General features: G+C 39.1%; 1 protein-coding gene across 6 annotated transcripts in view; it reads right to left on the minus strand.

The window, feature by feature from the left end:
- Positions 1 to 119: 119 nt before the first annotated feature.
- frya (furry homolog a (Drosophila)) overlaps positions 120 to 18,283 on the minus strand; it is a 47,248-nt gene continuing 29,084 nt past the window's right edge. For 4 of the 6 annotated variants that reach the window (XM_039622703.1, XM_031727792.2, XM_039622700.1 and 1 more), the window contains exons 29-62: positions 18,033 to 18,187; positions 17,201 to 17,303; positions 16,942 to 17,113; positions 16,360 to 16,616; positions 16,104 to 16,250; positions 15,833 to 16,001; positions 15,535 to 15,625; positions 15,358 to 15,440; positions 14,721 to 14,871; positions 14,443 to 14,546; positions 13,994 to 14,179; positions 13,008 to 13,206; positions 12,462 to 12,583; positions 12,165 to 12,352; positions 11,814 to 11,908; positions 11,138 to 11,718; positions 10,872 to 10,969; positions 10,628 to 10,798; positions 10,389 to 10,529; positions 9,739 to 9,918; positions 8,773 to 8,937; positions 8,355 to 8,429; positions 8,046 to 8,216; positions 7,834 to 7,842; positions 5,641 to 5,841; positions 5,151 to 5,294; positions 4,203 to 4,366; positions 3,913 to 4,120; positions 3,414 to 3,563; positions 3,233 to 3,331; positions 3,061 to 3,144; positions 1,953 to 2,063; positions 1,645 to 1,850; positions 120 to 1,543 (exon numbers count right to left, since the gene is read on the minus strand). In XM_039622703.1, coding sequence (XP_039478637.1) covers positions 1,285 to 1,543; positions 1,645 to 1,850; positions 1,953 to 2,063; positions 3,061 to 3,144; positions 3,233 to 3,331; positions 3,414 to 3,563; positions 3,913 to 4,120; positions 4,203 to 4,366; positions 5,151 to 5,294; positions 5,641 to 5,841; positions 7,834 to 7,842; positions 8,046 to 8,216; positions 8,355 to 8,429; positions 8,773 to 8,937; positions 9,739 to 9,918; positions 10,389 to 10,529; positions 10,628 to 10,798; positions 10,872 to 10,969; positions 11,138 to 11,718; positions 11,814 to 11,908; positions 12,165 to 12,352; positions 12,462 to 12,583; positions 13,008 to 13,206; positions 13,994 to 14,179; positions 14,443 to 14,546; positions 14,721 to 14,871; positions 15,358 to 15,440; positions 15,535 to 15,625; positions 15,833 to 16,001; positions 16,104 to 16,250; positions 16,360 to 16,616; positions 16,942 to 17,113; positions 17,201 to 17,303; positions 18,033 to 18,187 — 5,439 coding nt within the window. In that variant the 3' untranslated portion in view covers positions 120 to 1,284. The remainder of the gene's footprint in view (positions 1,544 to 1,644; positions 1,851 to 1,952; positions 2,064 to 3,060; positions 3,145 to 3,232; positions 3,332 to 3,413; positions 3,564 to 3,912; positions 4,121 to 4,202; positions 4,367 to 5,150; positions 5,295 to 5,640; positions 5,842 to 7,833; positions 7,843 to 8,045; positions 8,217 to 8,354; positions 8,430 to 8,772; positions 8,938 to 9,738; positions 9,919 to 10,388; positions 10,530 to 10,627; positions 10,799 to 10,871; positions 10,970 to 11,137; positions 11,719 to 11,813; positions 11,909 to 12,164; positions 12,353 to 12,461; positions 12,584 to 13,007; positions 13,207 to 13,993; positions 14,180 to 14,442; positions 14,547 to 14,720; positions 14,872 to 15,357; positions 15,441 to 15,534; positions 15,626 to 15,832; positions 16,002 to 16,103; positions 16,251 to 16,359; positions 16,617 to 16,941; positions 17,114 to 17,200; positions 17,304 to 18,032; positions 18,188 to 18,283) is intronic. The other 2 variants (XM_039622699.1, XM_039622701.1) reach the window with 1 other exon arrangement.

Raw genomic sequence — 18,283 nt, forward strand, 5'->3', positions numbered from 1 at the left:
TAAACAGTCGTTAAGCTTTTGACTTTATATGATACTACGCTGGAAGACTCACTTCCGGGTGCGCAGTTTAAGCAGATAAATAAAAATAAACACATAAATAAATAAATTCCAATATCAAATTCCAACCACAAATAAGAAATCTAAGCTTAATTTTATTGTTGTATTAGTGTACAGAACACCAAAGTACAGTACATTGCAAAGGCAGTTTTTACAGCATTTACAAGGCCAAAGGCTACACCACTTTTGTGGAAGATTTATTTATATATGTATATGTAGCTACTCACTCTGCATGCACCTTAACTGTAACTTCATAAAAATACAATCTGATGAGTCTCGGCAAAGCCCCCCATTTCACTATGTACATTTTCTTTCATTTAAAATAGTTTCTCTCTTTGTTCATAAACTTTACTATTACATTTTTATTGTACACAGAATTTGCACGCTTGGCAGGTTTAACAGATAAAATAAAATATTTTTTCTATAAATCTAGTCTGATAAAAGCATGTTTTTCTTTTGTTAACAATATAAATAATTTACCTGTTTGCTAAAAGCTGCACAGTTAAAAGGTACAGTAAGATGTTTTGAGTAACAGATAACCCACACAAGAGTTTGTAGGATTGAGAGACATTACAGTAGATCTGCAGCATGTCAGAATTCTTTTTAACATGAACCACTTATAATATACAAATCAGTCTTAATAATTCCATCTGTGATGGTCGTCAGACTTGAATTCACACACTCAAGCACACTCATAACACACCTACACCCACACACAAACCAAGTAATGAAGCCTCCCTTTTTCTGTGCTAACAGTGTTCATGTTTCCAATGCTATGATATTCAAATACATTCTTTCAGGAGACAGTAAAGGTCTTCCACTTTAGTGAAGGATTGCACATTTTCCCTTGACAATTAAAACAACATAACTGAAAGAGAATCACTCAGCTTTGGTATTTCATTTCATTTCATTTCATTTTTCTTTAAATGTGAAAATTATGTACTTCGGTACAAACAGGCTGCTTTGTGACATTTCTATTATTAGTGCAATAAAAGCTGTACTATGTTTGCAACAGCAAAGTCACTCATCAGTCTAAAAACAACAGTATTGCTGCACATCTGAAGATTGGACTTCATGACATTCTGATGTATTTTAAGCAAGAAGAGGAAACAGGGTTTTGGTTATTCCCAAGAGAGAGTTCACCCTTGAGATGATAGCAGCTACAACAGACAACAGGTGACACTAGGCATGACACTGGGTGTTTCGTAGTTCTGGCTGTCAGAGTCATCAGAGAGTTGAGCCTGAAACCCTGGAGTCTGGGAGAAAAGCTGTGATGGTGCGGTAGCCCTGGGCTCTTCGGATCATGTCCCGAGTTTCTCCATTAAGTTCCATCAACTTGACAGAGATTTCTGTCAAGTCTTGCTTTGAGCCCACCATAGCAAAAGTTCCTGTCTGACCCAGAGTTTGATGTCTAAAGTAGATGTTCAGCAATGTTTGGACCTCATCCTCAGAATGGCTACCAAAGATATCATTAGGCCACATTGTTCTGGAAGGAAATCATAAGTATTTGTTTTAATAAGTGACACATTTATAAAAAAAAAACCCCACTTTTAATAAACACTGAAACAAGAATTTTACTTTTCTCACCTGCACACACGAATGTAGTGAACAGCAGTTGGAAAGTCATTGTTCTTCAGACCTTCTAGGATGGCCTGCACTGCAGCCTCGGAGGAGCTAAAAACCGGCTCAGAGCAGGAACTCTCACAGGCAGCAATCTCATCATTTGCCACTGAAGCAGCTGCTAACCTCAGGTTGCTCTTCAACTCATTAAGCTCTTTGGACATGTTTGTCAGCTAAATGTTGAGAGGGGTTTATGTTACTGAACAGGAACACAGATAAAAAAGTGTGTTTTATGCCTTCAAAAACTGAAGAGAAGCAAATGCAGATAAACCTACCTCTGGAACAGAGCTTATTGCATGGACCTGTTCAATCAGTTTGCAGTAGGACTGAAAAAGCAGCAATAACTGAAAGTGGAGTTTGTAGAGTCTTTGACAGAGCTCCAGTTGCTGAAAGTAAGAGAAAATGATTATCAGAAAAAAAGTCTTTAACTTCCTGTTTCCTCCTTTTTAATATGTGTGCACAACCACAATTCAAGACTTTAAAAAAAAAGTCTTCTTTTGCTGAAAATGACAATACAATAAATACAATGTTGTTTTGTTTTAAATCGGAAAGTAGAGACAAGCCTTTTCCAACTTACAGCCAGAAATTCCATTTGCTATCAAGCAAGCATGTTACGGGGTAGAAAAGAAGTAAGAAGTAAGGAAAACACAGAGAGAGAATGAAATTCATGCAAATGGTCATTATTTACAACATAGAGTGGGTGAGAAGTATAGAACAGGTGTAACTGATGTCATTTTATTGACATGCACAGAGGAAGAAAGTGAGGGTAGATGTATGTGCAAATTAGGAACATGAAGAGGGCTTATAGTTTCCATGAACTATTAAATACAAAAAAATAAATAAATAAAAACATGTTTTAAAAAAAGAAAAAGAAAAGCCAAGCAAATTCTGCGTGTTAATCAGCACTCACTTAAGTGAGAAACTCGTACATTTTAACAGCAAAACTTCCTATTTTGCTGTTAACCTTCTTCAGTTATGAAGCCTGATTAAATTGCAACATAAGAGAGCTCACTCCCATGCCCAGAAGAACTGAAAATTAACACAATGCACACTGGATATGAAATATTAAACGTGACGTGCATCAACTTAAGTTTGTCAAAAACTTTATAGAGTGCAAGAGAATTAGAGGTAACACTCACAGAGCTACAGTATCACACAGTAATCGCAATGCAGAAAGTACAGTATGAAAGATCAGAGGAAATGGAATCCATATGTTCAGTTCAGTCTTTGTTAAATGTACATAATCAACAATTATTTTGGTTGTACACTGACTTAGTGTATCTAAGCCAAAGTAAATACTAACCCACTGCTTTACTTTATCCCACTGTTGATATGATAGCATGAGATGCTCAAATAAATATATTTATAATAATAATGTATTACCTTTTCCTCATGCTCTAGTGGTTGACATGTTATCACCGAACCCCCAGCACTCTTGGGAAAAGCAGCTTTACAGTTGCTCAACCACTGTGTAAAACAGAGGTCAATTTAAATAACTCAGCAACAACATACAGGTGACATCTAGAGTGACAAGCACATGATAAGAACCACTTACTGTGAGAACTGCCTCCTTTCTGTTGTTGTAAGTATCAAAATATTCTTGAAGTTCCAACACACTAAATTTCATCTTTTCAAGGAGTCCATAAGACATGATCTGGAAAAATACCAATTTTGTCATTAAATGTGTTGAAATACATTCATCAATCTCGGAAATTGATAAATGTCAGGCAACTTACTGTATCTGCATCAATAAATAGTGTTGGGCACTCTGAACATGATGTCAGCATCTGAGAAGACCTCAAAAACTTTGATCCTAGTCCTCTCAGGCCATCACCAAGGTAACTGACGGCATCACAGGTCAAAGAACAAAATTTGGTCTGGATATTCTGCAAAACATAAAAAACATGCTGTCTGTAACACCACCAGAATCCCGCCTACATCATTTAAGGCACTAGTGCATCCTTCATTATTTCAATTTTTCTGAAACGTTGCCCTGTCAGCTTTGGTCAGTGAAGTGAACAACATCCGGTTAATGAATCTCAGGAGATTTTCAAGCTGAAAGCATCTACGGAGTGACCTCAATTTTCAATTAAGCAGTCCTCTTCTGAAAGGTCAGTTTGCCTTATAGCTAATCCTGTTAACCTTTTGGTTTAATTATACAATTTGACATTGCACACTACACATAGCGCTGATGTCTTTTGGGATTAGGCTGGCTACATGGTCAAGCTATAATACCTGAAAAAGTGAGGAAAACACATGAAAAGTGTAGACGGCACAGGACCCATCTGAGTCAGACACAAGCTGGTTGATGTGGCTTCGCCAAGCCTCTTCTGCATCATCACACACGGTTGGCTGGAAAGCCGCAAGGATGGCGGAGAAGAAAGGTGACGGTGGTGGTGAAGAACGCGACTCCAGCATGTCATCTCGCTCTTCCTCAGCAAGACTGAATGGATATGACCACATCTTAGGAGAAGTGCATTTTTCATGGCACTTTATTTATAATAGTTAAATGTTGCAATAGGTACCTTGGTAAGCAGCCTTCAAGATCTAGTTCACCTTTGTAATCATTGTTAATTATATCCATTGTCAAACTGTCACCACAGTGATACTCAGGTGGCAGCTCAGTGATGGAGAGAGAAATGTCGTCCTCATGGACAATGTTGTCATCATCTTCTTGTGACATCTCATGCTGAAAGAAAGCAGAAGAGACAGAAGTTGGCAACTGGTAACATTAACGTAATAAATTACAAAAATACTGAGGCAGCATGCATGAAATGTATTCCCTCTGTTATTTTTAGTTATTAAACAGTAACACTAACCTTTCCATGGGACCCTATGGACACTCCTTGTGGTGTTTTCTTTTATTTGGTAAATTTAGTGTGCAAAGATTTTGCCAATTAAATGGATAAAAGAATTGAACTTAGCCATCATCGTGGCTCTGCACACTCACAGTTTGGAACAGGCAATGTGTAAACCTTTCCTGACCTTCCACATGCCGAGAGATTTTAGTTTTGCTTACAGCCACCCACACAGAAGCAATAGGTATACACATTGCCTTAAATAGACAGATACAGAAAGAAAGAAATGTTTTTTGTTTCTACTGCTGGCTACAACCCCTCACATCCCCAGACAAACTGCCACAATTAAAGTCAGACAAGAAATAGCCTGGAGCCCAAAGCGTTAGAGATCACCTGCTTGTCGATTTTAGTTGGTTTTTTTATGATTTTGCATGCAACTACTGAAATATCAAGAAAAGGTCACTCATGCTCTACTCTAAAGAAAGGAAATGTAGAAAAGTCACAGCGTTGCAAAATAACACCTATGATTGCCTTAACCCAAAGCACATTTAACATTCAATACACGAGAAAACAGAACAGCTCCTATTTAGCAAAATTAGTAAAGAACTCCATTATAGAACTACGATATGAATTAGTAGTTCCCAGAATCTCAGACACTCTGAAGCCCTTATTCACCCGCTGCTTCGAGTCCTCTGGTTGTTGGACCTCGAAACTTGGATTTTTGGTGCTCAGAGGAGTCGAATCTGCTGAAGTGGTATCGCAGAAGGGAGAGGGAGAGTCAATGCTACTCATCTCTGCAGTTGGAGAGAGGCTGACAGTCTGAAAAAGAGACAAAGAAACATTTAATAGAATCTTTAAAAAAAACAGACACTGAACTAAAAACAACAAAATCCTCTGAAACTGTATCAACGACAGTAGTGGAGTTTCTAAAAGCTCAAAAGCAAGTAAGAGGTGAAGATGACGGCTGTGTTGACCCACAGATTTCAGTCTGCTACCACAATTTTAGCTAGCACAATTTCAGCTAATGCTGAATAGCTCTTTCTGTCTTGGAATAAGAGTTTGTCCTTGAAATCCCTTTTGCTTGTTACAGTTGGTTTGAACTGTTATTTGAGGTTTTACCTTCATTGTGATTTTCAATTATTATAACACAAATGAATAAACTTACAAGCTGTGAGTGGGAGAGTGTCTGGCTGGTGGTGAGGGAATCCTCCTCAGATGACTCGTCTGAATCTTCATGAGCGAGCTTGCTGAGGCTGGGCATGCTGCTGGACATCTGACTTTCCTCCAAAGGCTGCAGGTCATTTCGGTCCAGACTGTCCATAGAGCGTCTACGCACACCCCAGTTGAAGTTGTCCATAGTCTCTCCCTGCAACAGTAAACATCTGTTAGATACCGAGTACCAAGTAGCACAGCATAATCTTTTCTTCAACACAAACTTCATAAACATACTTCACACCAACATTTACACAACCATGCAGTGCAGGTTCAGAGAGGGGAGAGTTTATGGGAGAGTTTTTTTCCCTTCAAAGCTAAAAAAGGAAGGAACAGCGGTGCTCAATGCAGTAAGCCCTCCTTAACATGGTCACAATTCAAATATTAACAGGCTTTAATTGCTTTGGTCTTATTTTTAAAAAACAGAATGATTTTTCAAGCTGATGTGACTCCACGGATGCTAGCCAACTCTCACGTTCCACCAAAGCTCCACATCAACAGACAAAACAAGCATATCCAACTATGATTAGTTTAAAACCTGTCACAGTAAAGGCTCTGACTTTGACATTTCTTGCCCATATTAATCATTTAGGTTTTTTCGGTCGAGTTTCCTGAAAATATGGTGTTAGTGAAGCCTAAAAACCACACTAAGTATATTTCAGCGTCTCAACAAGTAACAACAGCTTTTTCTTACATCCTTGGCAAATAATACAGTTTAAATGTTTACAATTAGTAAAGGTAATTTACTGTTTGGATTTCAGTGTGATGGAGGGTTAAACCTGAGCAGAATTTCTTCCACTGAGTCTCTAGATGGAGCCAACACTCCATGATATGAACAACTGTGGCTTGCTTTAGAAAATCATATGATGTTGACCAGATAGCCATACAACTATAGAAAATTATGATTAAATGTATTAATTTTATGTCAATCATATGATAAAAAATATTAATAAACATTATGATAACTTATTACGTAGTTATGCATCAGCAAACAATGAGCACTTCAGAAGCCTGCACTCCGAAGTAGGATTTGAGCTTATTCAGCTAATAGCAGAGTTAACCCTGGGATTTCAGTATTATGAAGGCAGTTGACTTCTTACTGGGGTACCTCCCCATGCTAACTTGTGCTGCAGGTTATGTTTGAGATAAGTGATCAATTCTCTGAAGATCACTCAGACCTCTGGATGGTCTCAGATTTGTAAAGAGCATCCTAAGTCTTATCCCTGATGAGCACCAGTAATAAAAATAGATTAATTGATCCAATTTTATTTCCTGACTTTTCACAGCAAGTTGACAGATTTTATATCATCTCAGACTGCAGGACACCACTGAGGCTGCAGCTGAAAGAATAAAAACATTAAACTGTACAAACTGACATAGATCAAAGCATTAATTTAATGGAATAACAATTAAAACCCATCAGTTTTTTCTGTCACTTAATGGTACAGCTTGATAAGTCTGTCAACTTACATAGTGCCAGCTTTGCCTCCTGACTTCGCATAGTCAAGACTTCAATATTAAAAATCTTTTCCGGGCTTACTGACTGAAGCACTTAAAATGTGTTCGTACAAAGCGCACGGTTCCTTTCACACACACTCACATTACCAACATGTCTGCAGCAGGCCTGTTGTTTCAGCTTGAATTCTGCAAATAACCTTTCCGTATTTTCCTAATATTTTGTCTTTCCTTGTAAGATTAGTTGCTCTTTTGCTTGTAGATCTGTCAATGTTTCTGATTGGTCAGATGCTGCCAACACCATCCCTTTCGTGTGAACACACTTGTAGCTAGACTGGAAAACCCTGGGTTGAGTTATTGAGTTTATAACCACAGTCACATAACCACTTAGGCTGAGTGCCAGTGTGAGATCAAGTACTGGTAAATCTGGTAAAACGGGCTTTAAGATGCCCTATATTTCAATAGCAACTACTAGACCATGATGATAAACCTGGTGAGAGAACTAAGAATAACATGCTGTGTTTCCAATATTCTACTCTCTAATACAGGGACATTGCAGAATCAGTTTTGTAACTAACACAACAAGCATGCACACTTTCTACTCTTTGCCATCAGTTGACTAAAATATCTGCACAAGCAAATTTTCATTCATAAAACACAGCAAATAAAAATGTAACACAACTAAACTTACCTGTAGCTCCTAGATAGCACAGATATAAAAAAAAAAACACAGAAAAAGAAACCCCGTTACACAGAGCAGGCAGACTTGACCCAACACAGTACTGCTCCTCAGCGGAAAATTCTCATTACAGTCTTTATACGGTTTTCTTACTGCTCTTGTTTTACATCTACTTTAACATCTAAAGTATAAGTAATTATTCTACCAAGAGGCCCGTGACTCACCTCTCCATCCTCAAGCTCAACATCCAGGAAGTCAAAGTCTCTAAAGACTCTGAACTGCTGCTCTGAGGTGGTGTCGTCCGTGTTTTCTGGTTCCCGAGTCCCATCATCAGAGGATACCTGGCTAGGCTGGTGCTCCATAAGATCCAGCTCCCCACAACTTGAGAAGATCACCTATACCAAGCAACAAACAAAGAAAAACAAAAAAGGGCAAAATTGTTATTTTAAAAAAAATCCATGATTAAAAAAACAATCTTAAGGTTAAGTTCAGAGTGTTGAATTTCCCAACGCACAATATAAAGTATATCTTACTGAAGGATTTTTTGTGAGCCCCACTTCTTGTCCCAGCAGAGACAACACATTCACCAGTTTTTCCCGTGTTCTTTTCTGCAGAGGGAAAGAGAACGTGCAAATATTGTGAATAAATCCATTTGATCCACATTATACTTTTTTGTGAACATTTGACGTTTGCATCTCTTTGAGTATCTTACCATTTTCAAATTTGGTCTCATATTTGCTTGGCATCAACATGCAATTTCCCTTATTTGGATATACAATGGGATTTAAATTTTGGGAATAAACAGGATGAAGACATCTCAAACACAGCATGTGCATCAAATACATCCTGTGCTGTGCTTGTCTTGCATAATGAAATACAATTACATGCAATGTCTTCATTTGTCAAATCCTAACACTTTTACACTTTGACCCCTTGGGAATAAGTTTTCACCTGAGAAGATTGAGGCCTTTTCCAGCTGACTGGCACCAGCACGTTGTTTGAAGTGGATCCAGAGGAGGTAGAGGAGGTGCTGTGGGTCACTGCTGTCGTCATGCTCTTTACATCCTGGCCTGGAGTGCGTCGGAGATCATCAAAACGACGACCAATCACTGGGGTCTGAAAGAATGGACACAAACAAACAATTGTGAGGACAAAATTAAAATGAGGAATAGCAGGAAGAAGAGAAAGTCTTTCTCTGCTTAGTCAATCCATTACTCAGGCTCCTTGACAGCTCCTGCTTCGTCTAGGCTCACAGTTCCAAAATGACTGTAAAGCAATCAATACGTCAAGATAGGCTGATTGCTTTTTTACAAGTGGCCACAGCTTTTATTCCACTTGACATTCCAAATGCACGGAGCATTCGAGGAAAAAAACCCAAAAAAAAAAAAACATCAACTTCCTCGGTTTTATACTCAATCTTAAAATGTCTGAGTATCATAACAACTATCACTGGTGTGCCCAGTATGTCTAAAGTTTAAAGCCACCCTGTTGGCTGCTCACTACAACTCCCTGACTCACATACAAAGACGGCAGCAAAAAGCTGACATCATTTCCTGCCATTCATGAGCTACACAAACAGCTCCCTGTTCGGTTCCCACACATACACCGCTCTGCTTGTATCTTTTACATCGCTTTCCAGCTCTGCACTGCTTGACTAATTGTGTTTACCTTTCACGCTTTCAAGCTAATCTCACAGGGTTTGGGAGAAAAGAAATATCACCATTAAGGAAGGGGAAGAAATGTTTCCTTTCCAAAGACCTTTAAAAGATTCCACACAACCTCAACAAGTACCACACCCTGGAAAATACAGGGAAATATACAGGGGCGAGCATACATTTCAAGGATTAACCTTTCTTTTCATGAGAACAACAAGGACTTTCACACAGTGAAAAGAAAGTCAGAGAAATGGCCTCTAACCTGAGATATGTCAAAGTGGAAATCCAGCGTTTTCCCAGGCAAGGCCTTGGAAGAGCGGTCCCAGACACGGCTGATGTCCTCATAGGAGAGGTCACTTTGTGGAAATGAAGGCTGTGCCAAACTGGCCGATCGAGAAACCACCAGCTTCAGTATATTCTGTGCTTCTCTCCAATGAACAGTCTACGGCAAAAACAGAAACACACACAACGTCACCTGTATGTGCAGACAAAGAGCAACACAAGATGTAAAAACACAGTTTTCATGTAGTTTTATTTATAGTTACAGAGGTACTAAAGGGAAATGGATTCCATATGAGAATAAGCAGAGGCCTGGCCCGTGGTAGAACAGCAGACTGTTTATAGATTGGGTGTGTCCACAAATTTACAGCGCTGACATAAGACAGCTTTTTCCTTTTTTCACATGAGCACTAAGAAAAAGAGCAAGGAATACAAGACTCTTACGCAGAGCTCTCAGCTAAAGATTTGAACTGATCACATACGCATGCAAAGTATATCTTAGTGAGTTTCTACAAAATTGTCAACTTCTTCCATTTTTTAAATATGTTCGATGGCACATAAAGTCACTGCATATTCAAACTAATACACTGCGGATAAAAAAGGACCAATAGTTTTGTTGATATCTTAACTCACCTGGACAAATTTCTCTATTGTCTTGAGCACCTCTATGTTGAAGGGTTTGGCTTGAATTACACTCAAGTCCATGTGGCTCAGGAGGCTGTAGATAATTTGCAAAAGGCTCTGCTGCATACTTGGGAGACCTTTCTCCAACAGCTATTACAACAATAAAAGAAAAGAAAAGAAAAAACTCACTTTACACAGTACTTTTAACACACTGTAATTGTGACTTAGCACCGTTCAGCTGTACACACCTCTGCCATATAAGTGACCAGACTCAGGGTGATATCCGAGAAAGCTTCGTGAAGATATCGACACACCACATTGACCCAAGAGAAGCAGTCTCGTGTGTAGGAGTGTGTTTTATACAGAGCCATGACATGAGCAAGGTTGGAAAGCTTGGCATTGTTCTCCTCAAGGCATACCTACACACACAAAGGTGTGTTAGTTTAAGATGTGAAATTAGTGAAATGAAAAAAAGGGATAAAAATGGCAAACCTGTGCTATCCTCTCAGCAACCTCCTGACAGAACTGTGAGGGGCCATCAAAGTTCTGCACCAGATGGGGGAGCAGGCAGAGAACATTCAAAGGAAAACCTAATGGACAAAAAAAAGCAAACCCAAAAACAAAACAAATGACATTAATAAACTATTTTGGAAAAAAGTCACAAAGCATGTGCCTTTACATAAGTACAAAAAGTATAAATATATAAATGTCCACTCTTTACTTTTAAAACCACTTATTTATTGATTCCTACATTATACCTATGGCTTGTGACGTGTCCACTACAGGCACTCGCGACACAGGAGTCAGTTGGCATAAGAGATGAAGCGTGAGATCGGTTGTAGACATGGAGGTGAAACCCTTTAAAAGGAACTGCTGCAGCCCAGTGAAGGTGCTCCAGTTTAGCTGATTATGCAGTTTCTCCAGCTTCTCTCTGTTTTCCTGTTTGTCCAGTGACATGTTGGCCAGCAGCTTATTCAACAGTCTTAAAGACATCTGATACTCAAACTCAAAGTCTGACTCCATCAGTGACACTGCCACCCAGAAGATGGTGGCTAGCAGGTTGCTGGGGTGGTTGATGCTTGTCGGGTCAGTCACACTGTCCCTAGATGAGGATGAGCTGCGAACCTTAGCTAACAGAGCTTGCTGTTCAGAGGCTTGGATACGGTCCAGTGTGGCACTGCGTGGTGGATCAGACCACCGGTCTGCTTCTCCAAACTTCTTGGGAACTGAGGAGCTCCTTTGATGTCTGCTCCTTTCTTCTCTCCTAAGATTGAGCTGCCCTGTGCTCTTCCTGTTAGATAGCAGCTTGAAACTGGTGAGGAATTCTGGAGATGAGGCTCTGTAATGATAGCATGCAAAAATAATTTAAAATCACTACATATTTGCACAGAAATACCTTCTTTAAACATAAATTCATGCAGAGGAGACACAAACCTTGTCAAAATAGCCATGAGATCACTGTTTTTGAGACACTCAGCCAAGTTATCCACCACTGACTCCAGTGTGAGTAATATTTCCATCACGTAGCCCTGGCAGAAAAAAAGGACACACATGGATTTTTAGAGTGTAATTTAATAATACAATAGGCATTCATTTGATGGTAAAAAAAAAAAAAAAAGATTTAAAATGTAGACATGAGCTGTACTGAACATTTCCTCTGTTTACACTTTCCCAAGAAGTAGAATTTTCTACAATGATGATCAATATTTGACAGCATAAATGATACAAACAAGAAATCCTCACATAAAAACTGATACCATTCAAGTATACACACGGTGCTCTGACCTGCACTTCTTCTCCGTGTTCACCGATGACTTCCACCAGCCTTGAGAGAAGGTCAGACACAGCGTGGGCAGAGATTGGCTGGCGAAGGGCTCGAAACACCTGAAAGGAGCGGCCAGCGTAGTGACGTGATGAGCTACACAAGGCTGTCTGCAGCGCTATGTCGCTAAGCTGCTGTTCCAGATGGAAATCTGACAAAGACACAGACAGAAATGTGTAAATGAAAGTCATTCAGTTATGCATAGGCATAATTAAATGAAAGAAAATGAAAGAATTCCTGTTAAGGGCATACGGAATTACCTGACTTGGACTCTTTGAACACAGATACCACATGTCGCAGAAAATTCGTCAGCTGCCCAGTGCTTTTTGAAATTTGGTTCTTTGGTGAAATGTCTTCATGGCACCACAGTGGTCCATATGCTCTATAAAATAATTATTTTTAGTTACTGAAAACAAACTATATTCTGAATCATTTAAATTAACAGTGCCAAGTCCAGCATAAGGTGCCCATCAATTAATACAATCCTAAATATTTTTGAAATTAGTTTTGTAAGATGACAGTTTTAATTTAAATTTACAGTGTGCTCAATTAATCGTGGGAAATGCCAGTCATATTTAAATCTCAGATCTAAGCTATGCTTATAAGACATTGCATTTTCCAACAGCACCACTAGGTGGGAACCAAAAACCAGAAATATAAGAAGTTAATCACCATATCAAACCCATAACTAGCAATATTTTAATACATGCAGCCATACATTTTTCTCTGTTTGCAAAACTACAGTCTAAGAACTCATGCATTTGCTGAGTGACTCTAACAGAAGAATTACAAATCTGTGTCCATACCTTGTGGTTAAAAATTCAATTAGCTTGTTGGTTTTGTCATGTATTTTATTGGAGGCCACCAGCTCTTCCACCTCCTGTGAAATCTCCGGCAGGTTGCTGTTGCTGCCCCCCAAACTTAAACTGGATGATGTAGAGGAAGAACTCAAACCCGAGTCTGGCCCGGGAGATGCCTGACACTCCCGCAGGAAGTCAAAACCTCCTGAACACATCACAGGAACAGGTGTGTGATTACAAACAAGTTACAGTGATATACATATATTTTTTGAATGTTTTGAATGTTTGATTTCATATACCTAACTGCAACTTTAAGCTACAGATGGATTTAGCCAGTGCAAGAAGAAGAGATGCTATAGTGAGCAGCATGCCTTGTGCTAAAACATTCTCAGGCATGTAGATCCAGTAGTTCCTATTATTATTGCTGCAAAGTTAACCACTCTTTTGTTATAAACAAAAAACCAAACCTTTGTGTAAGAAACCACATATTACACATGAACATAACATGCATGTAAGAGAAAGTTGTACAAAGCATGTTTACTTTTGCTTTTAAACTATTGTTATAGCATTTTCTATTGCTAATAAAATATAGTTTTATTGGATATACATTTTCCTTTTTCATATGGTCAAATGGACAACAAATACTTTCAAAATGTGAAGACATTTGCAAAATATTTTATCAGCTATGAGAGGAGCTAAAGCCAGCCATGCAAGCTTTAGCAGATGGCCCCAATTTGGGAAAGTGGATAAAAATAGCAGAATGGAATGCTTTAATCAAGACCTTTGATGTGCTCTGGGCTCCATATTGCTTTTGGCACAGCATCCAAATATTTTCTCTCAAGATAAGAACCTTATCTATTGTCTGAAAGGAATGCTAGCCATTCCTTCCTGATGTCCAAGTTTATATTAGCCAAAGACAAGATCCGCATGTCAAAGGGCAGCTGCTCAGTGAAGAGTGAATGTATTTATGCTTGAAAAGGGCAGATGCTTACCTGAAGGCAAGTACTCTATCTGAATGCTTGGTTTGCAGGTGAGGGTCTTGGTACCATTGATCTCACGTGTCTGTAATAAGACCGCTGCAGTAGTCTGGAAGTTGTTTTCACATGACAATGCGATGAGCAGGTGGAGGAGAAGTCGTTTACTGTGTTCAAACACCTCTGGACGAAAGTGATCCATGCCTTAAATGAAAACAACATAATTAGACAAATAAGTCTATTTTACGGTCAATTCAAATTTAAATTTCAGCAACTCGTTGTGGTCATCTGGCACGAAGTAGCACAGTAAGATCAAAACCTTACAATGCTACAGAGAGAACATTAGGGATTCTCTCTGAGCAGCAGTGAAGGCGGGCAATTTTCACTCAACTCTAGAGTGCATCATTAGATATGTAATTATTATACTACAGCTGTTAAAGAGAATACTAATTGTACAGTGAATTTACCCAAAAACAGTGAATGTAGCAGCAAAGGCAGGTGCATGGTCCAATCCTCGGTCACACTGTGGTCCACGACCATCTCTGTCATGAAGATGACCGCTATGTTACACCTATAATAAGCAAACATTCACACTGTTAACCCTCTGACTGAAACACCAGTTCATATCCTAAGAAAATCAATTTCTTAAGATAGATTTAAATGAAAACTGTAGCATGGTGGATACAGATGAATACTATTACAGTAAATTAATTTAGAAGTGACATAGCAGCTTATAGCAGTTAACCTGTGCAGTGGTCCCCTGGGAGTGATGGTCTCTGGTAAAAAGTCCACCAGTGGAGCCCAACATCCTCCAGTCAGAGGCATGGGCAGAGGATGGGGCTGGTTGGTCTCAATAACAGCCACAAGCCAGTCAGCATAGGGTGGCAAAGGTTCACCTGTATGGTTTAAGAGCACAGTGTTCACACCAGCAAATCCCCAAGCTGCATGGCTGACTGTGGGTGACGTGGACAAATTTTACAGTTGGAAGGTGTAATTAGATAATAAACTCATGATGTAAATACACAAAAGAACTTCAGTTTTGAAATATAGTTGTCATAACTAATTCCAGGATTCTTTTAATAATTGGCAGATTATGTTTAGCCACATTTCTCTCCAGAACCATTTCAGAGGGTTTAACAAAGCTGTTTTTGGGTCACTAGCAGCAGTGTGGGGGTGCCCTAGGCTCAACTCCTTGCATTTTAGTGCCAATTCTCACAGATTCTCTTAAAAAGCCCCAGGCCACTTTGCACTGCTCATAAATTATCAATGGCACATGGCTGATTACCAATGCACCCTCCAACCAGGCTGTATATTCTATACTCATCAAAACCATTACAACCACTTTTTTTTTTCTCAGGTGCGTGGTACAGAAGAATACTCACTCTTATCTTCATCATAAGATCCTCCCGAGCTGTTGCTGTAGCGTGATTCCAGACGATTATGTGCTCGTATTATATGAGTAAGCCTGAAGTCACATAAAAAAATTTTTTGATAATATTTTAGGGTGATGATAACAGTGTGTCAAATCACACAATTAAAGACATTTTTGCCCACTGCACCTCTCCTCATTCTCCTTTAAAGTCTTGGTATCGTCTGTATCAGTGAAGCTTTCTTGGCCTGCAACAACAGTATTGCTGCTTGATGTGGTGCCTAGAAATTAATCAGAAATCAAGTGAGGCTAAACTCCAACACTGCTTCACATGCACAATTTGGATCTTTCCCAGAAGGAAATTTTAATGGTGGTTTAAAAAATATATACATATACATATATATATATATATATATATATATATATATATATATATATATATATATATATATATATATATATATATATACTTTTTTCAAAAGAGGTACCTGAAGCAGCTGCAGAAGTCTTGCTTGTGGCTGTAAATCGATAAAAAGGAGGGCTATCACAGTGTTGCACCACAGGATTCACAGGATCAGTCTGCTGTAACTCAAATATTAGTTCCTCCATGGTTTGGATTGTGTTGTTTCGGCACAGATAGATCACCACCTTCTTGATCTGAATAAATACACCAACAAATTTCTGTGAGAAACTGTAAGGATACAAAAACCAAGAAAAAGAAAGCTACATAACATTCACAAAGAGGGCTTGATATCTTACATATGGGAGAAGGGCAGTGTCACTGCTGACACCACACAAGCTGATGAGAAACTGCAGTGTGGTTCTCAGATTGTTGCTCCATTTGTCATTGCTGACTAAAGCATTCCAGGCATTTTCCATTTCTGGTCCAGGTAGATCATCTCCATACTGGGAAGGTAGGGGGTTAAAAAACAGAACATACTCCATGTTAACTACTTTTATCTCAGATTACCTACGCCTCTTTTGATAAAATCATATTTCCCAAGCATGCAGTTACCTTGGCGGTCATAAACATGAGATTATTGAGAACCATAGATGTAGCTTGTAAGGAGCCCCAGCCAGTGCCTTTCAGTGGATGTGATGAACCTGTGCTGGTTAATTGGCTAGAAGAGTTGTAACTTGAGGAGCACGGTGAGAACATTGGGAGCAGCAGGCCGCTATCAACCAGCTCTATGTTACCAAGCCAGGGCAGGAGGTAGGTTAGCATGATCTGCCTCCCATTGGTATGAGTGGTGGGGAACCTCTGGCTAACCTCTGGAACAAGCAGAAGGAAGGCAATACAGTGGTCACTGTGGTTTTTTCATTTTATAAGAAACTCAAACACATGCTGTACATTCAGTTTCACCATAATTGGCAGTTTGATCCTGATCCGCATATGCATTAAACTTAAATGGGGGTTGTCCCTAAGTCAAGTTAGGCTCTCTGTGTGTCTGTGGTTAGCAGAAGTGTCCATAAAAAGAGGTCTGCTTCTCTGGGGGATGAGCGAGTAGTATTTAGAAAGAAACCGAGAGAAGATGACAACCCTGTGAAAAGCTGAACTACAGTAAACTACATTACTATTACAAGCATCAACATCTACCTGAGAATAGAGGAAGTGTGAGCTCAGGGTACATCTTTGCCAGCTGGCTGGAGAGCTGAGGTAGGGAAACACTGTACAAAGGTGGCAGTGGACCATGTGTGCCATAGAGGATACTGTTTGGCTTCTGCTCTGCAATCTTCTTAGAGTATGCAAACAACTTAGCTTCAAGGATCTGTTAAATGAAAGAGGGAGAATGTGTCCTTTAAGCTGGAACCACAGAAAACTGCATAAAAGACCTCGGCATACTGAGGTTTCTCACCTGCATTAGCTGCATTGAAATCTCATATATTTCTCTGTTGGTGTCTGACGCCTTAAAGAGCACCAGATTTAGCAGCGTTACTATGTCACTTGGGTAGATTTTGCTTTTGAAGAAACAGAGAAAAATGAGTATGAATCACTTATTCATTGTTATCAAAGTAAGAGGCTCGTGTTGCAAGATTTGACATCCACATTATGGTGTTGTTCTAAAATGTAATTATTGCTGTTCTAGCAACACAACTTACTAATCACGTTGTTTTAATTGACTGGAAAAATAGGAAATACTAAATACTTAACCCACATTTGTTCTTTAAAACTTTGTAAAAATAATATCATTGTTTCAGAACATATGCAAAAGGAGTGTGTTATGCAGTAAATGTGTCGTGCAGCACTAAGTGTTTCCAAATGTGACAAGCGTTAGTATTGGCAAAGAAACAAACCAACATATGATGTTTGTGAAACGGCCTATTTTTCACCTACACTATAGTCCTTTCTCTAGACTTAATCGAGTAGTTTAAGTGTTTAGATTGTAGCAGAAGAAGATAAAGAAGAAGAAAAAAAGGGACGATAGTCCTGGAACAACTCTGACAATGATGCTGTATGAACAACAGTGATATCAAATAGATCATTTCACATATGTTTGAATTTTTGAGATAGAGCAAGTGCAGAATTTCAGACTTTGGCTAATTTACTACCCACTTACTCAAATGAACCAGAATACTAAAAGAGAGATATGTCAATCCAAATTAGCCAAAGTAAATGCACTTCAAAAACCTATACAGACAAACAAATGAAAATTAATAAAAACGCAAAATTCATCTGAGATTTTGTACCTGCTGCCACAGACTGTAGCGATGGCTTTGAAGCACCCCGAGGCGACCTGCTTGGAGCCTGTGTAGCAACGATCCACAGCCCAGTTGAATAGGTTGACCTGGTCAACATTGAGTTCCAGCAACAAGATGACAACTTCACAGCCAAGCTGATGGACCTGAGCCAGGAGCAAACACCGACACAGACTTTTTAAAATTGAATTTCTTCTTTTTTCCCCTCCCCTGTACTCCACACTTTGTATCAGTCATCAGTA

Source organism: Oreochromis aureus, linkage group 14 (assembly GCF_013358895.1).
Source record: "Oreochromis aureus strain Israel breed Guangdong linkage group 14, ZZ_aureus, whole genome shotgun sequence".
Lineage (NCBI taxonomy): Eukaryota > Metazoa > Chordata > Actinopteri > Cichliformes > Cichlidae > Oreochromis > Oreochromis aureus.